Consider the following 27,306-nt stretch of genomic DNA (forward strand, 5'->3'; position numbering starts at 1 on the left):
CCCCAATCCAACAAGTTTTCAGCAGTGGTAGGAGAGCCCATATAATGTCAGATGCCCAGCCCACCAGACTTCTGCCCAATTACTTGGCAATTGAAGGCCTCAATGAACCTTCACTGCCATAAAATGTTGGCAGTGGCAGGCAGGCCAGAGTACAAGGCTTTTTTGAAAGGATGGGAAGAAAGAGGCGCTCATCAGTCGGGGAGGTGACCTGTGTACATTTAGACGCCCCACCCCCTCTGCTGACTTCCCCACCTGCCAAAGCCCAGCATCCCACTTCACTCCTCAAGCTGCCTGACCCCTCTCCCGCACTAAAATAACGAGACTTACCCTGTTTCCAGTCACCATGGGACATTCTTGCATTCCCAGCAGCACCCACTATTGAGTTTAGCACCCCCTCCTCTGCCACCATGTGTTCTCACCTGGGCAGAGGCCTTTTTAAAGCATCTTTCCCCACCTCCCACCCCACGCTCCATGAAGTTCAGCTCATTGGTTAATGGATCATCACTAAATAAGGTAAAGGACGAAATGAAATAATGGTATCATTAAAGTCAAAAACTGCTCCCAACCCTTTTCTGTCGCAATAAATGGTTATATAATCTTACTTAAAATCTCACCATTGAATGGACGTTTTCATCTGCACAACCAAAACTCCTTCATTAAAGTTTTTACATGAGGGTCTGGGCCTCCTCCTGGACTCTGAACTATGAACATTGTCAGCACGTCTAATTTTCCAAGACGGAATAGTACCAGCCACTGAACTGATGGATTATCTTTCTTTAGTTTTGAGTATTTTCTGCTCAATCATTTGTTCTTAAGGAATTATAAGAACCAAAAGGACAAAAGTTCTAATATGATATTCAAGTGATTTTGTACTTTTAACAAAAAGCCAAGTGTGTGAAAAAAAAATACTCGCCTGATGCCACGTTTTGAAAGGGTTACAGTGAGAGAGAGAGAGAGAGAGAGAGAGAGAGAGAGAGAGAGAGAGAGAGAGAGAGAGAGAGAGACTTGGGTCACTGTCTGTGCGGAGCCAGCACATTCTCCCAAAGTCAATGTGGGTTTCCTCCGGGTGCTGCGGTTTCCTTCCACAGCCTGAAGGACATGCTGCATTCTCCGTCAAGGCTACAAAGGATTGTTGGAATTTTTTTTCACTTCCACATGGCTCCTGAGGTCTGACCTTGATGGATAATAGGTGAGTGGCTTTGAAGATGACACTGGGGGATGGGAGGGAGATGTGAAGATTAGAGGGCTTACCAACTCCAGAAACAACTGGATAAAGTTCTAGAGACAAAGGTGGGTTTTCTAACCAGCCCACCTCAGCATTTGCTTGCCTCTGTGTCTACATAGCATCTACTTCCGGGTCAGCCAGCCCAACTCTATCCTGACCCCACCTTCCCAGAGTGAAAATAAGGTATACCAGGACCTTTAAATCGAAGTGGGCCGGCTGAGTGGGGCAATTTCCCAAAGCGAGCCCCCATCTCAGTAGCAAACTTCAACTCAACTCAAATAATGTCACATTCACTCAGTACTGATCGGCCTGGATTGTGTGCTTAAATTCTGCTGCGAGGCTTGAAACTATGACTTTTGAATCCATAGGTGATTGTGCTGCTAATTCAGCCATTTAACCACATTCACCGTAGTTGAACAGTTCAATAATAAAATTAATAATATTCACTTAATAATAAGTAGATATGACACTGACATCCTTGAACATTAGCCATTTAATAATAGCCTTATTACTCATCAGGATTCATGACTTCTTTGTCATCTTTTGTATTCGAATTTAGAAACAATCTTAAAAAAATAAAACCACTAATAGCAGTCTATGTTTAGTTGTTCCTAGGAGCCAGAGGAGTGATTAACTGTATAGAACAAATGTTGGAAACGTAAATCTGTTCAATAACTTTAATGCAGAAGAGAAACCTCTTTACTTAAAAGGCATCACTAACACTCCAGATCTGTTAGCAGATACTTGCCACACTAAGTGAGATGAGTGCAATGCCAGCAGACACATCAAGAAATGGCATGAATGAGTAATAATAATAAAGCGGTCACAATGTAAGCAAAGCAATGAACAGAAATCCTATCATACAGGCGTGTGATGTAAACTCACCATGTGCTTACCCTCTCACAGAAAATGAATGCTATCAAATGAGGATGAACTGTGGAAATGGAAATTGATTTGATACAATGCAAATCTCTGCTGACACATCAATGCTGCTTTGTGAAAACATGCAAATGAACTCGTGTAACAGAGACCCTTTGCATCGTGGCTCCTTGCCCGGGCATAACACAAGTAGAAGGAATTTCACCTCTTCTAGCTGTTCTCTGACTCCCAAGGAGTTCCACTATATTAACCATGTCACCGAATTCTCCTTCATGAATTTCTGAAGCTTTTGCTTTCAACTGGAACATGCGCTTACAAAGCTTATCTGTTTGTTATCACTGGTTCAAATAAGTCTAATGTACATTTGAGGAAAACAAGGTTGAACTCATATATTGGTTATCTGGGTAAGCTCCAAGTGAAAGATTAGTGAAGGCCTCACGCTGATTGAGTATTTTACTCTTTCTTTCCGGTAAAACGTTCTTGATGTACTTCTCGAAACAAAGCTCATTTTCACTTTTATTAGCTTCTTTCACATTCATTTTGACTCACCTGCCTTAGGAGTCTAACAAAATGCTGCACTGTTTCATATCATGTACTACCTATGCCAACCACAAACAGATACTACCTCTTTTGTATCTTAGCAACATCTTAGATAGAACACAAACAAAAGATTTTATAACTGGTTATTATGTAAAAGGGATGTGTACTCTATCAGGGAGTTCAATCAAACTCCAAAGTCAGTCTGGAATCTTCTGTCAGTTTCACCTTCGTCTGACTAGAGTTCACTTAGAATCAGAGAGACCCCTACAGTGCAGAAGAGGCCATTTGGCCCATCGAGTCTGCACTGACCTCTTCGACAGAGCATCTCACCCAAGCTCTACATCCCTGTAATCCTCCTGTAATCCCACACATTTACCCCACTAATCCCCCAACCCACACATCCCACACAATAAGGAGCGATTTATCACAGCCAATCTGCCTTTTCTTTTATTCATTCATGGGATATGGGAGTCACAGGTTGGCCAGCATTTATTACCCATCCCTAGTTGCCCTTGAGAAGGTGGTGGTAAGCTGCCATCTTGAAACGCTGTAGTCCACGTTCTGTGGGTTGACCCACAATGCCGTTAGGGAGGGATATCCAGGATTTTGACCCAGCGACTGTGAAGGAACAGCGATATATTTCCAAATCAGAATGGTGAATCGCTTGGAGGGGAACTTGCAGTGGTGCTGTTCCCATTTATCTGCTACCTTTATCCTTCTAGATGGAAGTGGTCATGGGTTTGGAAGGTGCTGTCTAAGGATCCTTGGTGAATTGCTTCAATGGATCTTGTAGAAAGTACACACTGCTGCTACTGAACACGGTGGTTGAGGGAGTGGATGTTTGTAGATGTGGTGCCAATCAAGTGGGCTGCTTTGTCCTAGATGGTGTCAAGATTCTCGAATGTTGTTAGAGCTGCACCCACCCAGGCAAGTGGGGAATATTTCATCACATTCCTGACTTGTGCCTTGTAGACGTTGGATAGGCTTTGGGGAGACAGGAGTTGAGCTGCTCTTCACAGTATTCCTTGCCTGTGACCTGCTCTTGGAGCCCGTGTGTTTATGTGGTGAGTCCAGTTGAGTTTCTGATCAATGTGAACAGTGGGGGATTCAGTGATGTCAAGGGGTGGTGGTTAGAATATCTCTTATTGGTGACGGTCACAACCTGGCATTTGTGTTGCGTGAACATTTCTTGTCAGCTGAAGCCTGGATATTGTCCAGATGCACGTTGTCCCTTCCTAATCGGCACACCTTTGGACTGTGGGAGGAAACCAGAGCGTCTGGAGGAAACTCCACACAGTCAGTGACCCTAGCCAGGAATTGAACCTGGGTCCCTGGTGCTGTCGGGCAGCAGTGCTAACCACTGTGCCACCTCGATCAATTTGTGTTGAGAAATTACTTTTTTGCTGAGGCAAAACAGTTCAGCAACGTAACGAGGGGAATATTCAACACAGTTTGCTGATTGGCCAGGTGGATGTAGATATGCTGCAGTGTAACATTGAGCCACGCAGATCAGCAAGTTCCAGGGAGGAATTCCAGTCTGTGTTAAGTAGTCAGGATAACAGGAAGGCATGCAGTTTGTCACAGTGCCCCTTAGAATGATGGGCTGGGGGAGGGGAGGGGGTTCTGAAAGGAAATTCACGCAGAAATCAAACACGTGCCCATTAGCTAAGAACCAGGTCGAGCATAGCTGTGAAATTCCACTTAATCAAGCAATAAATTGAACATGATCAATTTAGCCTGTTCACCCAAGTTTACATAGTTTGTAGTTTTCTTTTAATATTACAATGTGACCACTAATTCTGAATTCTTCTACATGATTTTAAAGCAAGTCAGCATTAGGATTATAATGTCTAATTGTCCATAACTGCACGAGGAAAAAGAAAATTTTGATTTTTGGAGGCTTCACGGTGGTTAGCACTGCTCCCTCACAGCACCAGGGACCCAGATTCGACTCCCACTTTAGGTCACTGTGCAGAGTTTGTACGTTCTCTGTATCTGTGTGGGTTTCCTCCCACAGTCTGAAAGACGTGCTGCTTAGGTGCATTGGGCCATGCTAAATTCTCCCTCAGTGTACCCAAACAGGTGCCAGAGCGAGGCAACAAGAGGATTTTCACAGTAACTTCACTGGAGTGCAAGCCCACTTGTGACATTAATAAATAAACTTCTAAAAAACTTTTAAAAATTGGCTCCATATAGACTAGAAATCCCACCCTCTGGAATCAGCTTGCATCTGTGTAGCTTCAGAATGTGGATTTAGTTTAATATTCTCGTGTCTAATAAGACCTGTAGCTGCACTAGTCAGTGACATGATCCTCACTGACTCCAGGATAACTCTGGGCTGATACTTCTGTACAATTGCTTGGGCTAGTGTGCACTCAAATCAGTAAACCCATAAATATCAGAGCAGTCTGTTCAATCATCGGCTATTAAGGAAGTACTTTTTTCACACTTGAGGTCTCAAGTGATGCAATAAAGGAAATGCATTCAGTAAATAGCACACACATATCCCTGTCCAGTACAAGTCTAATGCTCTTGGGGAAACCTCTAATTACCCAAGTGCAAATCAACAACATGTCACGCCCAAGTTCACTGGGTTTTGGAAAAGCTATTTAACACTGGCTCTAGCACGTAGAGTTCTTACTTCCTGTTTCTTCTCACATCATGACATTCCTGGCAGCTGATGTACAGAAAAGACTTTAATTGAAAGAAAAAAAATTAATCTGCCAGTACTCAGAACGGTGAACTGCTTTCTTAGCACTGATGTAAGGAAACTTTCATACGCACTGACAACAGGAAGTCTAAACTCCACCCACAAATCTGCTTTAAACCAAGTCTGGACATGAAGCTCCAGCTTTCATTCCATTGTTTTTACACACTAAATTTTACAGCAACAGCTTTGCTACGATACTACGGTCCACGAATCAATGCACTGCATTCTTATTTTGTGCTTATATTTGGCACAAACCTGCACCGAATCCAACAAAACGAACTTGGAATTTCAATTGCAGAACATTTCCACAGGGAAATAAATTGAAATTTAAGTATAAGTTAATGAGGCAGACAGAAAAACGGATACAGCACTGAAAACAGGTTTAATACAATCATTCTTTTCCAAGAATGAATGACAACCCCTTTTACAAAGCACTGACGTGAATTAAACATTTTAACTCTCCTCAATTTGGTATCAGTAACCTGGCCAGCTTTCTCCACCTGAAGGCCAGTATTGTATTGTTTCAGAGGTATTGTCTGACTCTTTAAGGAGATCTTTCTTGGTGCTCAGCAGAAATTTATTCCGATGGTTAAAAAGGACAGTAGGAAGAGAGGTAATAAGCCGTGGATAACGAAGGAGGTGAAGGAAAGTGTTAAATTAAAAGCGGAGGAATTTAGAGTAGCTAAGAGCAGTGGGCGAGAAGAGGATTGGGAAAGGTTTAAATGTCAACAAAGATTGACAAAAAAGTTGATAAAGGAGGGTAGAAGAAGCTATGAAGCTGGGCTAGCACTTAATATAAAAAAGGATAGCAAGAGTTTTTATAAATATATAAAAAGGAAGAGGCTGGCTAGGGTGAACGTTGGTCCCTTAGCGGATGAGAAAGGGGACCTAGTGGTAGGGGATGGGGATATGGCTAAGGTCTTAAATAACTTTTTTGTTTCTGTCTTCACGGAGGAGGACGTGAATAATTTGCCGGGTGTTAGCGATGGAAAGGTGGTAGGACTGGAGGGTCTTAATGACATTACTGTTACTAGAGAGGTGGTGCGCGACAGACTGGAGGGGCTGATTGTGGACAAGTCCCCAGGACCGGATGGAATGCATCCGAGGGTTCTGAAAGAAATGGCGGAGGTGATAGTGGATGCCTTGGTGGTTATTTTCCAGACGTCGCTGGATTCCGGGGAAGTGCCGGAGGATTGGAAAACGGCTAATGTTACGCCGTTGTTTAAGAAGGGTGCCAGGCAAAAGGCGGGGAATTACAGGCCGGTTAGTTTAACGTCTGTGGTAGGTAAAATGTTAGAATCCGTCATTAAGGAGGAAATTGCGAGGCATCTTGAAGGGAATTGCTTGATAGGGCAGACGCAACACGGTTTCATTAAAGGGAAGTCGTGTCTGACCAATTTACTGGAGTTCTATGAGGATGTGTCTAGGGCGGTGGATAGAGGAGAGCCGGTGGATGTGGTCTTTCTGGATTTTCAGAAGGCGTTTGATAAGGTACCTCACAAGAGGTTACTGCAGAAGGTCAGAGGACATGGAGTTGGGGGTAGGGTGTTAGCGTGGATAGAGGATTGGTTGTCAAATAGGAGGCAGAGAGTGGGGGTCAATGGGTGCTATTCGGATTGGCGGTTGGTGACTAGTGGGGTGCCCCAGGGGTCGGTGCTGGGGCCTCAGCTATTTACCATTTATATAGATGATCTGGAGGAGGGAACCGAGTGTAGGGTGTCGAAATTTGCTGATGACACCAAGATTGGGGGAAAGGCAAATTGTGCGGAGGGTGTGGAGAGTCTGCAGAAGGATCTAGATAGGCTGGGCGAATGGGCCAGGAAATGGCAAATGGAATTTAATGTTGGCAAGTGTGAGGTGGTCCACTTTGGTAGGAAGAATGGTAGGAAGGACTATTACTTACGTGGCGAAAAACTGCAGCAGGCGACGGTGCAGAGGGACCTCGGGGTCCTTGTGCATGAGTCGCAAAAACCCAGCCTGCAGGTGCAGCAGGTGGTCAGGAAGGCGAATGGGATGCTGGCCTTCATAGCGAGGGGGATTGAATATAAAAGTAGGGAGGTCTTGCTGCAGCTGTATAGGGCATTGGTGAGGCCGCAGCTGGAGTACTGTGTGCAGTTTTGGGCGCCGCACCTGCGCAAGGATATTTTGGCCTTGGAGGGAGTGCAGAGGAGGTTTACTAGGCTGATACCGGAGTTGAGGGGGTTGAGCTATGAGGAGAGGCTGAATAAACTAGGCTTGTACTCGTTAGAGTTTAGAAGAATGAGGGGAGATCTCATTGAGACGTATAAGATGATGAATGGGATGGATAGGATAGAGGTGGAAAGACTCTTCCCGCTCAAAAAAGACAGTAGGACTAGGGGGCACAGCCTCAAGATAAAGGGGGGGCAGTTCAGAACGGAGTTGAGGAGGAACTTCTTCACTCAAAGGGTGGTGAATCTCTGGAATTCTCTGCCCGTTGAAGTGGTGGAGGCTGCCTCGCTAAATATTTTTAAGAAGCGGGTTGATGGGTTTTTGATAAGAGAGGGGATTAAGGGTTATGGGGAGAGGGCGGGAAAGTGGAACTGAGCCACGACAGATCAGCCATGATCTTATTGAATGGCGGGGCAGGCTCGAAGGGCCAGATGGCCTACTCCTGCTCCTATTTCTTATGTTCTTATGTTCTTATGTTAAGTGGCTCTTGTGTACCTGAGGCTGGACATTGAGCTGTGACAAACTTCTCCACCATGGGGATCGTCACAATCAAAATTCAAATCAGTGATCGTTGGTTGCCTGCAAGCCTACACTTCTCTGTTGGCATCAATGGAGCGGGAGTCAAATTGTCGTTAATTCTACCTTCAGCAGCAATGTTCCCATACATCGCAACATGCAAGGCATACCGCGGGGCTTGTTCTACAATAAATACAGACTGTGAGCAAATAAAAATATAAAGGGGTCACACATTAAAAAAAACCAACTTGTTCACACTAAAATTGAAGGGTGATATTGTTCATCAGCCCAGTGGTGCTGAGATCAATCATTAAAAGAAATCAGTAGAATACATTGGCTAGCTAAGAACAGCAACAAGCAACAGAAGGAATTGTGTAGAATCAAAGCCAGCTCTCCAGGTTGTTTGACTCTGTTCACCTGCGTGGTTTAATCTGTCCGCCTTCATGTTGCATTCTGCCATGCTAATGATTCGCAAGTCTTTTCTGTACACCTTCTCTTCCAGAACTGACCCCTCCCCACATTTTGTTTCAGGTCATTAACGTGCCGTAACCCTGTGTAGGTAAGCAGCACATTATGTTACCGTAGACAAGGACAGTAGTCCAGGATAGTTAATACACCCTATAATACTGTCCAGGAAGGTGCTACAGTCAAACCCTAGTCTGGCTGAGCCAGTGATTTCAGCAATTGGCCTCATTGTTTTGGAGCTAGGCAGCCTGGATTTTTTTAAATTCATTGATGGGACATGGGTGTCGCTGGCTGGGCAGCATTTATGGCTGAGTCACGCTTAAGAAAGAGTGGCTTGCTAAGCCATTTGAGAGGGTAGCTGAGAGTCAATCACATTGCTGTGGCTCTGGAATCTGCAGTTCCGAGTCAGGGTGTTGTGTGGCTTGGACCAGCTAAGGATGGCAGATCTCCTTCCCTAAAGGACATCGGTGAACCAGATGGGTTTTTCCAACAATCATCAATGATTTCATGGTCGTCAGTAGATTCCTAATTTCAGATATTTTTCATTGAATTCAAATTTTGCCATCTACCGTGGCAGGATTTGAACCTGGATCCCCAGAAGATGAGTTCTGGGGTTAATAGTCTAGCGATAATACCACAAGGCCATCGCCTCCCCTAACAAATTCCATACATGGAAGTGAACCAGGCTCAACTGTAATAAATATAAAAAATGCTGGACAGGCAGCATCAGTAGAGGCAAGGAAGGAAGGGTTAACATTGCAGAACTTATCTTCCTTTGTAGAAACCAGACCTGGGACACGAAGCCAAACATCTTTCTGTCCCCTGATGCTAACTCACGTGTTGAGCATTTTCATTCTTATTTAAGAATTTCAGCACCTGCAATATTTTATTTTTATTTTTTCATGGGATGTGGACATCGTGAGCTAGGTTAGCATCTGTTGCCCATCTCTAATTGCCCTTGAGCAGGTGGTGATGAGTCCCTGTCTTGAACTGCTGCAATCCATGTGGTGTAGTGCTGTTAGAGAGGAGGTTCCTCACCAGGATTTTGACCTCAATGATAAAAAAGTGAAAGAACAGTGTTGTGGTTCCAAGTCAGCATGTTCTGTGGCTTGTACAGGTACTTCCGGGTGGTTGTGTTCCACATATTTTTGCCTTTGTCATTCTTGGTGGTAGGGGTCACAGATTTAAAAGGTGCTGATAAAGAAACCTCAGTGAGTTGCTGCAGAACATCGCGTACATAGCACACGCTGCTGCCACAGTATGTCGATGGTGAATGGGGTGAATGCTGTGAGTGGTGGACGGGTTTCTGATGAAGCAGGATGCTTTGTCCTGGATGATGTTGAGCTTCTTGTGTGTTGTTGGAGCTGCACTCATCCAGGCAAGTGGAGCATTCCATCACATTCCTTACCTGAGCCATGCAGATGACGAATAGGCCAATGATGGGAGTTCCCAGCTTTGAACCTATTCTTCTAACCACAGTATTTACATGGCTGGTTCAATTCACTTTCTGGTCAATGGATTTGGATCATCCTCAACACTGGTGCTCCACAAGACTGTGTTCTAACCCCCCCCCCCCCTCCCCACTATACTCCTTATACACCCGTGACGGTGTGGGCAAATTCCCCTCCAACTCGATTTTCAAATTTGCTGAGGATACCACAGTGGGTCGGATCTCAAACAATGATGAGTTGGAGTGCAGGGAAGAGATAAAGAATCTGGTGAACAGGTGTGATGACGATAATCTCTCCCTCAATGTCAACAAATGAAGGAGATAGTCACTGACTTCAGGAAACATTGTGAAGGTCGTGTCCCTATCTACATCAATGGGGATGAAGCAGAAATGGTCGCGAGCTTAAGGTTTTTAGGTGTCCAGATCACCAACAACCTGTCCTGGTCCCTCCATGCTGACACTCTAGTTAAGAAAGTCTATCAACACCTCTACTTCCTCAGGAGGGTAAGGAAATTTGGCATGTCTGCTGTGACTCTCACCAACATTTACAGACGTACCATAGAAAGCATTCTTTCTGGTTGTATCACAGCTTGGTATGGCTCCGGCTCTATACCCGAGCTATGATTGTAACACTACATTCTGCACCCTTGCCTTTCCTTCTCTATGAATGGTATGCTTTGTTTGTACTGAACGCAAGAAACAATACTTTTCATTGTATGTTAACACATGTGACAATAATAAATCAATAGTTTTGTTTTCAATACCCAGACACTACCCTAAGGAACTCCAGGAGTGATGTCCTGGAACTGAGATGATTGACCTCCAACAACTAAAACTATCTTCCAGAATTAGCTTTGTCATATGGACATAAAAGATTGGCCTGAATTCTCCAGTCATTCACCCCCCACCAATGCCACTGTCAGAAAGGACAGAGAAACTAGCACTCAGGCAAGTCTCATTGCAGTGATAAGTAAGCCTATTTGTGACAATAATAGAACATAAATAAATAAACAGATATCAGTGTGAACTCACTGAATTGTTTCACTATAATATCAGCTGTTTTATTTCTGTTAACATGAGTTAGTGCAAGTCCGTAACCTAATCTGCAGTATTAATATGAAGTGTTCTTTTTGTAAATTAGAATGTAGGGAAGATGTTCCCCTAATGAACAGCCCTGATCCACGCATTTAGCTCGATCCACAATTTACTTTGCACCATTCATCACTCTGCACACAGACAGGAATGAACCATGTCCACCCTTAACCACCATCCCCCCACCCCTCTCCAACCCCGGTCCAAGTCCCACTTTAGAGATTTAAAACACAAAATCATCTTGGCGGCAGTCCATTATCAGGACGGACATCTCCCAGCTGGCTGGAGGCAAACAGCAAGTGCACACTGATGTGAAACCAATACCAGAGGATCAGTTTATACAGAGGTAATGAATTCAGTGTAGAAATTTACTCAGTTAATCATTATCAGTCAGAATGTGAAGAAGGTAGATATAATTTTAATTATTAGGAAACGAGTGGTGCTATGCACTAAACTAATACTAGGGCTTGATCCAGCAAATGATTTTCTAAACTTAGCTCAGAATTTCTGAGAAAGTAAGGTTTCCCACAGAGAATAATTCAGAGGCCAGCCCAGAGGTGGCACTTTCCTGCATTGGTCAACGTACACAAGGCACAAAGGTGAATAAAAAGCATATAAATGTCTAGCTGGCGTATAAAGTACACCCCTGCCCACCAACTCCTTCCCCACTGTCGCTGACACACACACACACACGGCCATCGATAGATGTTAGTGTATCTAGAGAACTATGTCACTTATGGGGAGGTCTATGTCGACAAGGATACTTCAACAGCCTGGACGTTGCCAGTCATAAATAAGTCACTAACTCCAATAATCAGACTGGCTCGAATAAGTCAGCCTGGATTCAGCACTCTGGAAGCTGCACCCACCTGTGTGAATCCTTCGATGTGCCTTTAAGTGAGAACTCTTTGTGTACACCTTGTTGCATCCTTCAAAGTCACACTGGTGTACACGTCTCCTTTTGGGATCAGGCGACTCAGATCTCGGCAGCCGCCGTATTCCGTGCATGCTCTGAGCACTATGAGAGAGAGAGGTGGGAGACACAAATGTTAGCATACAAAAATGTACATTTTGTTTTTTTAAAAAAAATTAAAAATCTTCCATTTCAAAAAACAATAATCAAACATTTATGGCAGGGTTCCTGCCTCTGCACTAGCTTTGATTTTGGTTTAGTACACATGACTAAAATTGCCCAATTCTACTCCCCAATGTGGCTGTCAAAACAGCTCTGACTTCCAATGGATCAATAGCACCACCAACAGGAATGTAACTGTAGTACAGTCAATGTTAAGAAGCTGGTTAGATAGGTAAAGGGTGGGATTCTCCCAAAAAACATCCTAAATGCTGAGGTTACGTAAAAACTGGAGTAAAATGCTGCTGGTTTTATTCAACGGGAGTTTCAAAAATCACCCCCAAAATCTTTCAAAGGCTCACTCTTGAATTTTTTTTTAAATTTTTGTATTGAATTCCTCCTGCACCTTAACTCTATTTTCCAAATTACGTTTACGCCTTCATTCTCAGCAATGAATCCCATTTCTTAAACAGAGTGCTGAACTATTAAATGCAAAACCAATTGCTTTAAACATTTTCAATGCCAGAGCTTCCAAAGTCCACTAAGGTAGAGAATTCCGAAGATTTACAACCCTGTGTGTGAAGAAATTTCTCCTCATCTGAGTCCTATGATTTTAAGTGGCTTCACCCTTATTTTGAAATTGGACCCCTTGTTTCTGGTCTCCCCAGTCAAGGGAGCATCTTACCTGCATCTGCCCTGTCTATTTCTTTAAGTTGTTTGAAAGTTTCAATGTGACCACAACTCAATCTTCAAAACATTAAACAATACAGGCCCTGTTTGCCCAATTTCTTTTCATAAGACAATCCCGCCATCCCTGGAACAAGTCTGGTGAACCTCACGAAGGGTTACCTTGACTTATCTACTCTCATCCACAGATGCTGTCAGATCTGCTGAGATTTGCCAGCATTTTTCTGTTTTTGTGCTGGTGAACCTTGGCTGCACTCCCTTTATGGCAATACTGTTCTTTCTAAGGTAAGGGAATCAAAATTCTAGATGCGGTCTAACCAAGCTCGATATATTTAAGCAAGATCTCATCACTTCTGTACTCAAATCCTCTTCTGATAAAAGCTAACATTGCATGAGCTTTTCTAACAGCTTGCTGCACCTGCATGCCAGCCGTCAGTGACTTATGGACACTCAGGTCCCTTTGTACATCTACACTTTCTAATTTCTTACCATTTAGGAAACACTCTGCCCTGCTGTTCCTTTGACCAAAGTGGATTACCTCACATTTTTCCACATTATATTCCGTCTGCCACATTCTATCCCACTCGCTAAAGCTGTACAAATCCTCCTGTAGCCACTTCCTCACAACACACATTCCTGCCTCGAATTGCATTAGATATGAACTTGGAAGTTGTATATTTGGTCCCACATCCAAATCAATGATATATATTGTAAACAGCTGGGGTCCAAGTATTGATCCTTGCAGTACTCCACTAACCACAGCCTTCCAATGCAAGAGTAATCCGTCTGTTTTTATTCTGTTTTCTTCCTGTTAACCAATCCTGAATTCATACCAGTACATTACATCCTGTGCCATGTACTTTTACTTTGCTAATTAACCTCCAGTGGAGGACTTTAGCAAAAGCCTTCTGAAAATCCAAGTCCACTATGTTCAGTTGAGGCACACTGGCTAAGTAGGTCCAAGACTCAATCTGTGCTGATGGAAAGTTAGCTGACCTCAGTTGGGTAGCAGCAGGAATGCAGCAACTCACTTCAGAGATAAGAGAAGTTTGCCAGGGATTTGAGTTCTATCTTAATTTGCGATTCCTAGTAAAAACAATGGGTCGACATCAGACCAGAGGAACATGCATGAGTAATGTGCCATTGCACTCTGTAAACTCACCCCTGAAGCATAGCCCTTGTGTAAGGTACCAGGGGGAATACACCATGATATCACTTAGTCGGAAAGACCAAGTTAATAGGGGTAACTTGTCCTACAATATCCAGAACAGTACTCAGCAATAATGAAACAAGGTAGACTGGTTGGAGCCTTTATGAAATTATTGAGGAACTGCATGTAAAAATTACAAAAGCAAACTGGAGTATTCAAGCTAAATTAGCACTTATAAAATCCTTGTACATAACACTGGTTTTGCACATCAAGGCCTCCTTGGTACTGAAGATAAATAATTTGACTAACAGTTCAGAATCTTTGGGAAATTAAGTTGACCTCCCTCAATGGGAAAGTAATCAATATTGATAGAAAGACAGAAAACAGGAGAAACATAAAAAATAAGAGTTGGCCATTTAGCCACACGAGCTGCTCTGCTATTCAACATGATCATGCTGATCCTCTATCTCAGCACCAGACTCTGGCACGCTCCCCATACACCTTCACAGAGTCTAGAAACCTATTCATTTCCTTCTTTAAACATTGTCAGTAACTTGGCCTCCTCAGCCTTCTGTGGTAGAGTATTTCACAGGTTGACCACCCTCTGAGTGGAGAAATTTCTCCTCATCTCAGCCTACTCAGTATCCTGGGACTGTGACCCCTTCTTCTTGGCCTTCCAGCCAAAGGAAACAACATCTCTGCATCCAGTCCATCCAGCCCTGCCAGAATTTCATACCTTTCAATTAGATCCCCTCTCATTTTTCTGTATGCCAACGAATATCGGTCCAATCGACCCAATCTGTCCTCAGATGAAAATCCTGCCATCTCATTTGTGGGCAGAATTGAAATGTGACTGACAGACTGAGGAAGCCATTGGCACAGTGCCGCGGGTTTATCTTGCAATGATGGGGGGGTGGCATCCACAGTGCCAAACCCACTGGCATAACCTGAAACGCAGCAGAATGGCCTGAGGAGGTCAAAGTACGCCACTTTTAAGAACGTTTGAGGACTCCTTGTGGGCCAGCTCTGGTCTAAGAGACCCAGGCATTAAAATGGCCTGGGTCTTGTACCAAGGAGCCTATGGGGAACTCAGTGCCACCTGAACCATGTTAAAAATCAAGGCTGTAATGACGGTTACAAGGACAAGCAATTCGTGCTTTATTTAGTTTACTGCATTTGATCTCAAGCATGAATAAGATCATAAGAATTGAGAGCAGGCATAGGCCATTTGGCCCATCAAGTCTGCTCCACCATTTGATAAGATCATGTTAACTCCATTTTCTTATAATCATTAACTCTATAGGTCAAAAACCCGTATCTCTCAGCGTTGAATATACTCAATGATTCAGCTTCCACTGCTCTCTGTGGAAGCAATTTCCAAACACGAGTGACTCCCTGAGAAAAGAAACTTCCTCCTTAAAGGAGAACCCCCTTGTATTTTAAAACGTGCCCCCAGTTCTAGAGTCCCCCATAGAAGGAAATATGTTCCCAGCATTTACCCTGTCAAGCCCCTCCTCAGAATCTTATATGTTTAATTAAAATCACATTTCATTCTTCTAAACTCCAATTGTCCAATCTCCTCAACTTTTCCTTGTAACATAACCCCAGGAATCAACCTAAAGAACCTTTTCTGAACAGCTTCAAATGCACGTCGACCTTTCTTCTAATAAGAAGGTCAATGGTAGCGTAGTTAATGGTAGGGTGTTGGGGAGAGATACAGAACAAAAGAGATCTAGGGAATATGTTCATAGCTCCTTGAACGTGGAGTTACATGTGGACAGAGTGGTGAAGAAGGCACTTGGCATGCTTGCTTTCATCAATCAGAACACTGAATACAGGAGTTGGGACGTCTTGTTGAAGTTGTACAAGACATTGGTAAAGCCACACTTGGAATACTGTGTGCAATTCTGGTCACCCTATTCTAGAAAGGATATTATTAAACTAGAAAGAATGCAGAAAAGATTTACTAGGATGTTACCAGGACTTGATGGATTGAGTTATAAGGAGAGGCCGGATAGACTGGGACTTTTTTCTCTGGAGCGTAGGAGGCTGAGGGCTGACTTCAGAAGTCTATAAAATAATGAGGGGCACAGACAAGATAGTCAATATCTTTTCCCAAAGGTAGGGAAGTCTAAAACTAGAGGGCATAGGTTTAAGGTGAGAGGGGAGAGATACAAAAACGTCCAGAGGGGCAATTTTTTCACACAGCGGTGGGGAGTGTCTGGAACAAGCTGCCAGAGGTAGTAGTGGAGGCGGGTACAATTTTATCAGTTACAGTTATAGTTACATGGGTACAATGGGTATAGAAGGATATGAGCCAAATGCAGGCAATTGGGATTAGCTTAGGGGTTTTCTAAAAAAAAAGGGCAGCATTGACAATTTGGGCCAAAGGGCCTGTTTCCATGCTGTAAACCTCTATAACTCTGACTTGTACAAGATACGATGTGGGTAATAAATAGGTTGGACTAAAACCTGGTGTTGTCAGACTTTTTATTGTACAAGATACACCAGACGCAGTCTCACCAATGCCCTTTAAAGTTGTAGCATGGTTTCCCCTCTTTAATACCCTTTCGCCCTTGCAAAAAAAAGTCAACATTTTGATCTCTGAATCAAGATCATTTCTCACTACTGCACTCACCACATCCTTTATTAACAGAGCCACCTCACCTCCTATTCCTTTCTTTTGGTCATCCAAAATGTTAAAAACACTTGGGTTTTCAGTTCCCAGCTGTGATCTCATTCGCCCTGCCATCACTGCCAGTGAGAACATTTGGGTCTCAGACAAAACTCAATTCACTGCAGCGGGATTGCAAAATCCCAGCCACGGGCCTACACCGTCCCCTACTACACCTACATTGTTTACTCCACTCAAACTTGCTTATCCTCCAAAGTCCCTGTTCTCATCCACTCATCTTGCACGAACCTCTAAACCTGTTGTATATAGAAAGGGCTGGCTCCTCTATTGCCATCTTCTGGATCCCTTTACCAGCCTCACTCATGTCACATCAACCTGTTCACAACAACAGATCACTTACTGCTCGATGTGATTGCCATGGATCACACAGTTGTCCATCAGTGCCCACATGCTACAGCTGCAACACAACACTATCTTTACCACTTAAATTGCATTAAAGCAGGACTGTTACCAACCTGCATAAATATGACCTAATTGTACAATCTTATTCAGCCATATTCCATATATTGGTGTGGCACAGTGGTTAGCTTTACTGCCTCACAGTGCCAGAGACCCAGGTTCAATTCACGGCTTGGGTCACTGTGTGGAATTTGCACCTTCTCCCTGTATCTGCTCCAGTTTCCTCCCACGGTCTGGTTAGGTGCCTTGACCCAAACAGGGGCCAGAGTATGGCGACTAGGGGAATTTCACAGCAACGTCATTGCAGTGTTAATGTAAGCCTTACTTGTGACTAATGAACTTTTATTTTACTTTATAGTGCTCAATTTAAACAATTACCAAGTATTCTTTTGAAGTATGTTTTTGATGGGTGACTTTATTCATTTGACTAGCTCACCAGTGACTGAAAATAAATAAAACCTGTCTCTGTGCTAGCAAGTGATGGTTCTTTTCTTCCACCTTTGTCCACCTCTTCCTGCATTATTTATTTGGAAATTCACAAACATGTTGCAATCAGGTTATTAGAAATATTACTTAACTATTATCTGTAGTCATACCAAATAGTTTAACTAGTTAAACCATACATTTAATACAAAACCTAAATCTCCCAGTACAGGTTTAAACTGCTAAACTATCAAGAGATAACACCTTAATAACTCAGAACAACCACCTATTTACACACCTCATTAAAACCTTCAAGGCCTATCAACTTCAATGAGTGGGCCTCTGAACAGGCATGCAGCACCATACAAACATGAGGCCTCAAGAAGCCTGCTAGGAATTGCTTCCACAGAGACATATTTGTGAATTTCCAAATAAATAATGGATGGAGAGAAAAGCAAGGAAAAAGTTGGAAGGGTGGCATGCTGGCACAATGGTTAGCACTGCTGCCTACAGCCCCAGGGACCTGGGTTCAATTCCTGGCTTGGGCTACTGTCTGTAGAGTCTACACGTTCTTCCCATGTCTGCGTGTGTTTCCTCCGGGTGCTCCAGTTTCCTCTCAGTCCAAAGATGTGTAGTTTAGGTGGATTGGCTATGCTAAATTACTCCTTAGTGTCAAGCTAGGATAAATGCATGGGGTTGTGAAGATGGGTCTGGGTAGGACTGTGGTCGGTGCTGACTCGATGGGCTGTCTTCTGCACTGTAGGATTCTAAGAGAACCGTTCCTCACAAGCTCAAGATTGATTTTATTTATTTTCTGCCATGAGTGAATTAGTCAAATGAATGAAGTCACCATAAGAACATACTTCAAAAAGAAACACGCTTGATGATGAAATCATTTTCTCCAGAGCTTCAAGAATTTACCCCAACATAATTAGATGAATCCACCTGAGCAGGGTCTTCAATAATGACTCCATTTCCTCTCTGAAGAGAGATCTCTGGAATCATTTCACATGGAAAGCCACAGGTGTGTTGGTGCAAAACATTCTACCTGCACAACAAAGGCATCATCAAGTGCCTATAAACCACACAGAACGCTCAAAGTTTCACCTAATCCTCCACAGACAACTGAGTCAAAAATTAGGATGACACTCCACTGCCATAACTTACAATAGTCAGACGTAGCAAGAAACTTGTTTTAGCTGGTATCCAGAGAGAAGCCACAATGATACAATGTGACATCATTTCATCATGGACAGATTTAACTGAAGCCAACTTGACGGCAAATCTTCAGATGGCATAATCCCCCTTACCCCATGTGCAACATTTACAGAGGTACTGTATATCAGGGTACCGTATATAGAGAGGCATCTTCTGTGGCCACAGGAATCAGATGCAATTTCAAAATTATCAGAAACAAGAACAAATTGATCCATTTTCTCCCACAATAACAGAAAATGCCGGAAAATCTCAGCAGGTCTGGCAGCATCTGTGAACACAGTAAGAAGTCTCACAACACCAGGTTTAAGTCCAACCAGTTTATTTGATAGTAATCTCACAAGCTTTCGGAAATGGTGTTCCTTCGTCAGGTGTGTGGAAGGTTACAAATAAACTGGTTGGACTCTAACCTGGTGTTGTGAGACTTAATGTGTTTACCCCAGTCCAACGCTGGCATCTCCACAGCATCTGTGAAGACAGAATAGAGCCAACTTTGAGTCTGGATGACCCTTTGTCTACTCATCCAGACTCAAAGTTGGCTCTATTCTCCCTCCACAGATGCTGTCAGGCCTGCTGAGATTTTCCAGCATTATCGGTTTTTGTTTCAGATTCCAGCATCCAAGATGTTTTACTTTTATCTTCTCCCATGTGTAGGTGCAATGAAAAAAACCTGGAAGCAAAAGCACTGGGTTCAAACAAACATTCCAGCCCGAGAATGAATTCTCAAGACGGATACGTTAGAATTATGGCCATTTACAAGTGGTTAAACAAAAGGTTTAGCCTAATGAGAGATTTCAGCTATTGTAATAACCAGAACAATGATATACATGTCATGCACGTACTCTCATTTTGCTTTTTTTCCCTTCTCTTTCCTGTGTCGAGAGTAAGTCATCACACACCTGATGAAGGGGCAGTGCTCCAAAAGCTCATGCTACCAAATAAAACTGTTGGACTTTAACCTGCTGTTGAGAGACTTCTTACTGTGCCCACCCCAGTCCAACACCAGCATCGCCACATCATCTCTTCTGTGTCAGAACAGACTCTTTTTAAATCCAGAGACACTTATATTATCCAATCTATATTAACTGAATGGACAGGCATGCAAATTAAGGTTTCCCCGTGCCTATCCAGTGACAACTGTATACGTATCGGGGCCAGACACCTGACGGCACTTTCAAATTATTGTAGAGGTTAGCTTATGTAATCAAATGCAGATTATTGAACAACTGAAATACAGTTCTTAAAAAGCCATCCTGGAGACAATTGTCAAAATAATTTATTATATTTAAGCGCAGCACGGTGGCACAGTGATTAGCACTGCGGCCTCACAGTGTCAGGGACCCAGGTTCAATTCTGGCCTCTGGTGACTGTCTGTGTAGAGGTTGCACATTCTCCCTGTGTCTGTGTGGGTTTCCCCAGGTGCTCCAGTTTCCTCCCACAGTCCAAAGATGTGTGGGTTACATCGATTGGCCATGCTAAATTGACCCTAGTGTCAGGGGGATTTGCAGGGTAAATATAGGGGGTTACGGGGATAGAGCCTGGGTGAGATTGTTACCAGTGCAGGTTTGATGGGCTGAATGGCCTCCTTCAGCACTGGAGGGATTCTATAATTCTTTGCTGAATTGAAACAACATGACCAGCAGGGGGCAGCAAGGTACTCTTCCACCAGCAATCATCTTTACCCCACTCATTAAGACACGATTAAATCGGCTCCAGTGTACAGACGACAAACAGACTAACCTCCTTATGAAGTAATTTGGCCAGAGGCCTGCTTCCTGCTGTTTCGCTGCCTATAGCCTAAGCTGCACACAGACACTTGCGTAATATGTTTATCCAGGAAGGCCATTTCAGTTGGCAGGGGTATGTTAATGCCAGCCCTTCCCCTTCCCTACTGGGTGGAGGCAGTTCTGAAAACCCAAAACCTATCTCAGTTTTTGAGCTCAAAGCTCTGTTTACTTCAGTTTTTTGCAATATTACAAATAAAGAAATCTTTCAAAACAGAAAGTGAAAACCATAAGCTTTCATCTGGATTCCGCAGGTGGTGGAGTTAAAAGTTAGGTTAAAGTTTATTTATTAGTCACAAGTAAGGATTACATTAGCTCTGCAATGAAGTTATTGTGAAAATCCCCTAGTCGCCACACTCCAGTGCCTGTTCGGGTCAATGCACCTAACCAGCATGTCTTTCAGGCCACAGGAGGAAACTGGAGCACCCGGAGGAAACCCATGCAGACACAGGGAGAATGTGCAAACTTCATACAGACAGTGACCCGAGCCAGGAAATAAACACGGGTCCATGGCGCCATGAGGCAACATTGCCAACCATTGTGCTACCATGCCATCTGGTTGATGGAACAAGCGACAGTTTACTAAAACAAACTTGAAGAATTTTTGATTGAGGCTAAAAGTAGAAAAGAAGAAGGAATGCAAGTTGGTATTTAAAAGTTGGGACATGGTCCCAGGGGATGCCCTGAACTGTACAGTTCTCTAATGAGCCTCTTCAATTGTGTTTTCAGTAACAGATTTGTTTCTAAGAACCCAATCTTCATGGTCTTTGATGTAAGTGAATGTGTTATTATTACACAAATGTGTCATATGTTTTGCGTATGTCTGTGTGTATGTGTTTCTGTGCGTGTGGGGGTTACAGTGCTACGTGGCCTACTAAGCAAGCAGGAAACTTTGGTGTGACAACTGGGTGTGGTGCACTGTGTCTAATTGGAGCCTGCTGTACCGTGACAAGGAGTGGCAAGCAAGCACTGTGCATTGGGACAAGAGAAGATCACACAGTGCAGGCTCACTACAGAAGCTAAACAACAGACGCTGAAGAGTAAACACCACATGATAATTACACCAGTGGGTTGCCGGTGTCACTGGATCGCTCAGATGTCGAATTCGCTTCTCTGCCATGTTATTTGTGTCATATGTCACACACATGTAACTTTATTTCATCATCATCATTTGAAGCCCTCAGGGAGGAATGTGTCAAGATGTTTTGAATCATGTCCCTGTCTGCAGCCATCGTCAACACACTTGTGAGTCAGAGAGACAAGGAGTTCAACTCTACCGTGGAGCTAGATTGAAAGGGGTGATATCAGGAAGCACTTCAACAAAAGTCAGTGGAAATGGGCTAGGTCACTCAAAACATTTCCAAACAGATCTGTTCAGTAAGGATATTTAGGAACCCAAGGCTGGTGAATGGACTTGAGGTACAGATCATCCGTGATATTAAATAAATAGCAGATTAGGCTTGAGGGGCTAAATGGCCTTTGCATGTTAGATTTTCCCATACATTTTTGCATCAATTCCTTAAACATGTTTGGGGGGGTGGTGGTGGTGGAATTAGTGTGATTATTACAATTTTGGTCAGGGTTTCTTGGCATTTCACAGTGCCATTTTCTGATACATTCTGTAACATGCATTTCCTTCTTTCAGCTCAAGGGCAGTACGGTGGCACAGCGCCAAGGACTTCGGTTCGATTCCCGGCTTGGGTCACTGTGTGTGAAGTTTGCACATTTTCCCCATGTCTGCGTGGGTTATCTCCAGTTTCTTCCCACAGTCCAAAGATGCGTGGGTTAGGTGGATTGGCCATGCTAAATTGCCCCTTAGTGTCAGGGGGGCTAGTTGGGACCAGCCTCAAAATGACTAATGGTGTCAAGGTCCTCATCCATGACGATGGACGAACAACAGTTGGGATAAACTCATGGGGTTACGAGGATAGGGTCTGGATGGGATTGTGGTCAGTACACACTCGGAGGGCCAAATGGCCCCCTTCTGCATGTCAGATTCTATGAACAACAAAACTATTACGACTACCAATACTAAAATGTTACTCGTAAATTGGTTCAATAATTGAGCACAATCAACCTAGGGGTATTGTTTTAATTCACGAGGTTTAAAAAAAAACCAGATTATTCTGTAGGGTCAGGCTAACTAATAAAAGAATCTGTCAAATCAAATGCTTACAATAAGACGCTTTTACGTCGACGGCAGTGTATTAACCGGCAGCTATCCATAGCTTCTTCAATTTGCTCCCAAAACAACTTCTCCCCAAACCTGAAGGATTTTTTTCACAGGTGTGACTCCAGGGGTGTTAGTTGTTCTCCAGACCCCCTCAAAGCAGCTTCTATTCATGTGAGCCTCAACAATTAATGTCAGCAGATTATCTACCTGACTGTGGAGTCATTTGAGAGTAGTTTATTCTGCTCGACATTTGTACAGAGAGATTTCCAGTAGGGGTTACTACTTGGCAAACCAGGAGCAAGAAATCTGTCTTTTCTTCCCTTACCTGATCTAACCTTGCACCAAGAGCAGCTCCTTGCCAATTGACCTGAGTGAGACTAAAACCACGTACTAATTGAGGATAGAATTTGCAATCTTTCTGATCCCCACTTGATTCTCTATTTGTTTTTCTCTTCCAGTTAATACCTACAGCCTCATACATATGCCATATGATGGCCTAGTGGTATTATCACTGGACTATTAATCCATAACTTCAACTAATGTTCTGGGGACCTGGGTTCCCAGAAAAAATTTCAGGCCATTGCTTTGTACGTGGCATCAGCTGTGAACCAAGACCTCACCATGTCGAAGTTACTACTACATTCTTACACTTGCGTAGAACATTATTTACTGCTGACATGTTTGGGTTTTTTTAATTCATTCGTGGGACATGGGTGTTGCTAACTGGCCAGCATCTATTGCCCTTGGAAGGCAGTTAAGAGTGAACCATATTGCTGTGGCTCTGGAGTCACATGGAGGCCAGACCAGGTCTAGATGGCAGATTTCCTTCCCCAAAGGGCATTAGTGAACCAGATGGGTTTTTCCGACAATCGACAATAGTTTCGTGGTGATCAATAGATTCTTAATTCCAGATATTTTTTACTGAATTCAAATTCCACCGTCTCCTGTGGCGGGATTTGAACTCAGGTCCACAGAACATTCTGGATTAATAGTGTAGCGAGAATACCACATTGTCTCCCTTTCTCTGTTAAATGTAGGTTATACCCAATGATCGTTAGAAAAATATCAGAGTACTCCAACAAAGCAGCCCCCGGCCCAGGTTGCTCCCTTCACAGCCTGCCTTAAACACTCACCCATATGGATCATCCAGTAGACGGGTTGGATCAATAGGCCACACTGAGTCCTCCCTGGGGATATGGAAGCAAGAAACTGTTCAGTCACTTCTATCATGGTTCTCAGCATGATACATACACAATATGTTGCAGTCATCCAGCAAACAAAAGGAGCTTAAAAAAGAGATATGTTAACACCATCACTCCGATTTCCAAGATGCTGCGCCCACAAAAGGGCCCATTATATTTACAAACTTTAGTGATCCCACGGGCTCACAACGAGGTGGACATCAGGTTTGCCCTGGTTAGGGAACCCCAACAATAGATTCTCCCAGGAATTTTAGGGACAAGTGCAATGCAACCCCAACCAACAGCAAGTCCAAATATCTGGCAGAGGCCAGATTCTGTGGCAGTTTACACCAATTCGTTTCCACTGCATCAGATAACTGAAGGTGAGCCACGGTCACCTTTAACTGCTAAAACAGAAGTCAATGGTTCAGTTTGGTATGCATTCTTGGCAGTTGGGATTTTGTAACAGTCACAACAGTAAAAGCAGAAGACAGCATCAGATGGTGTGAATACCTACTCTCTCATAGCCCCTGACAGGTTGAGAATGGCAGAGCTGCTCTCATGAATACTGTCGAAGGACATGTTGGGCGAATCATCATCTTCCTCACTGTCAGTTTTAGCCTCCATAGGGGACATGGGACTCTGATCGATTCTCACTGTAACGAGAGAGAGAGAGAGAGAGAGAGTAACCGTTACAGACACCAAGTCCATTTGTTCTAGACTTTACTGAAAACTGATCATATGACCCAGTGGACAACTACACAAATCTACTTCTTTTTCCGTTTAACGATGTTTCATTTTCTTCAGTCTTCCTTTCCACCTAAAATCTCAAAAATAAAACTGTCACCCAAACCCAATTTCCTGAAATATCTCATCTCTCTTATCGTTTCTACGCTCGGTCTACGGCACTGTACGAATGTCCCTATACTTCCTAACTTTCTCAGGTACACGAATGAGCAGTGACAGAAATGTGATAACGTGTATTACTCTGCACCTCAGGTGAGGAGGCATCTAAACCTTTAAAGCCACAAGATCTCATGTTGTAGGATGTCAGAGGGAGAGGTTGATCGTTACTCTGTGCATCGACAGCTCTCAAAGGCAGAAAATCCAGCAGCTTCCATACGTGACTCTTTGGAGTAAAGCATTTGGTGGCAGGTGTGGGCACACAAAAGACAGAAAATGTTTCCTCATACAGACACCTAGCTAGATATAGAGCTGGAACAGAGTCATACAAGTCTTGGTCAGGATTTGCTTTAAGCTGAATGATTCTTGATAACTTTACCTCCTGATTTTGGCATTCATTTTTAATGGTGACAGAAAAATAGGGCACTGCAAGTTTGATTCACAACTGAAAACAGTCATTCCGTTCAATACCACGACAATATTATACATAATATATATGCCTGCTGGGTTTACGATCAGGGAACATGGTCTCCGAATGACAGGCAAGTCATTTAAAACTGAGGAATTTCTTCACTCAAATCCTCTGCCCCAGAGAGCTGTGGAAACTCTTATAGATTTCTGGATATTAATGAAATCAAGTGGTGTGGAGACAGTGGGGAAAATGGGGTAGAGGTGGGTGACCAGCCTGTATGAATGGTACAGGAAGTTCAACGAGCTGATTAGCCTCCTCTCACTCTGATGAAATCCTTTCATTTACCTGTGCTGTTCCTTTTGCAAATTCTGTTCAGTGAGCTGCTACTCATATCACTGAGGTCATTGTCTGGGAGGAAGAGTCTGTCAGCAAAGCGGTACACAGAAATCAGTCAAGTTTCTGTATCAGGATGCTCGGCAGAGAGCCTCGATCCTGTAGGTTGATTATGCTCTCTCACTCATCACCTGTCACACTTCCAAACCTTCTCCAAGTGGGTAAGCACCATTTAACGTGGCACAAGATCACGCTGGCCAAAGTCAAACACAATCCCGCATTTTCTACTGAACTAATAGTGGTGGTAGAGACACTCCAAGCAAACATCACGCATTCCCAGTGATCGCCAGTGCCTTCAATGCTCCCATTTTGAACAGTGATAACGATGAAAACCCCTCAAGGATTTGATAGGCTGGTTAGAATCTCATGAGGTTTTCTTGAGTGGGAAATGAGGCAGACTTAAAATCGAGTGGGAGGCAAATGTCAGCTTCCCGATTGTGGGATGAAAGTTGCTTGTTAAATTAGCTGCGGAATAAAGGCGGATCATGCTTCTCAGTGACAAGCAGTGGGAGCCTATTTTTTTTTTATTACATTAGCATGTCGGACATGTTACAATCAGCCAGATTAAATTGGACCTTTGGAAATGAGAACCACGCATTTTAAGATTCACAACAGGTTAAAGGTGGTACGCAGCAGAAGCCATCTTCCTGAGGGATTTGGACTGAGTCGCAGCTGTTATTCCCGTATCAGGAATTTTGTTGAATCGGACAGAGGAGGCATTGATGCATTGAGATCAGGTGGCAACTGTCGAAAGGGTAAGGGCTGACTGACTGAGGGAGGTTTGTGACTGTGAAAGGGGAATGACTGACCAAGGAAGGGGAAGAGGTGACAACTCCAAGAAATCTCTTCGGGGACAGAGGGACAAAGCAGGGCTGCACAGGGCAAGTCAAGTGTCTACAGAAGGTAGACATGATTGATGGGTAGTCCCAGGCTTATAATGTGGAAATTCAATGGTGAGGCTGCGAGTTGATGATAACAAAGGGCAGGGTAAGGGCAGCACCAAGGAAGATAGTTATCAGGTCAAAGTTAACGGGGGACAGTTCCAATGTGCTGGGGGAGGGGAGGGGGGTTTGATTGATACTTATGGGCGAAGCACTAGGTTGAATGATTATTGCTCAAGGTTGAGGGAGCAAGCAGGTGTGTTGAGGATCGCTGAAAGCAGGGAAAAAGTGATGGAGTGATACATCAGACAGGCTCATGACACCCGCCTTTCATCCAGACTCCAGCCAGAATGATGTCTTCACAAAATGTTATTGTGTCAGTGCGAGCAGATCCACAGATTACTAACTCCTCAAAACCAGATGCTGCTGGATGGCAAGGATTGGATGTCCATCCAGCCGTCGTCCAAATATCGCATCCAAACCCTTGACCGCCCCATGAGGTAACAGCGGAGCGAGCAACTTCCTGCCTGTCCCTGATGGCTGGAGCCCCTCACCTCTGCATATCTAATTGGCTGGCCGCTGTGCAATTGTGTAGGGCCAGTGCTCTGCCTCAGAGTGGCAGTGCCACGATTTTCCAGTCCTGTCTCTCAGACCCGCCGCAAGAGGATTCCACTCAACTTAACATTTACCCAGTAACTGCATCATATGATGAGCCATGGAGATTCTGGAGTGGCCATGGATGTTAACAAGATAACGCAGCATACCCAGGACAGAAATACTTTTAAGCAGATGACCCCCCAGAAACCCCAGAGAGACAACGTAAACACAGTAGCACTGTAATTGAAATAACAACCGAAAAGAATGAGAGATT

At 43.7% G+C, this 27,306-nt stretch overlaps 1 protein-coding gene across 12 annotated transcripts in view; it reads right to left on the reverse strand.

Moving 5' to 3' along the window:
• Positions 1-27,306, reverse strand: part of LOC145342237 (Krueppel-like factor 8) — a 174,392-nt gene that overhangs the window by 2,309 nt on the left and 144,777 nt on the right. For all 12 annotated transcript variants that reach the window (XM_080187620.1, XM_080187619.1, XM_080187621.1 and 9 more), the window contains 3 exons: positions 24,364-24,502; positions 23,799-23,852; positions 11,937-12,085 (listed from right to left, as the gene is read on the reverse strand). In XM_080187620.1, coding sequence (XP_080043746.1) covers positions 11,937-12,085; positions 23,799-23,852; positions 24,364-24,502 — 342 coding nt within the window. The remainder of the gene's footprint in view (positions 1-11,936; positions 12,086-23,798; positions 23,853-24,363; positions 24,503-27,306) is intronic.

The sequence above is a fragment of the Carcharhinus amblyrhynchos genome, chromosome 4 (assembly GCF_965287045.1).
Source record: "Carcharhinus amblyrhynchos chromosome 4, sCarAmb.v2.hapA, whole genome shotgun sequence".
Classification (NCBI taxonomy): Eukaryota; Metazoa; Chordata; class Chondrichthyes; order Carcharhiniformes; family Carcharhinidae; genus Carcharhinus; species Carcharhinus amblyrhynchos.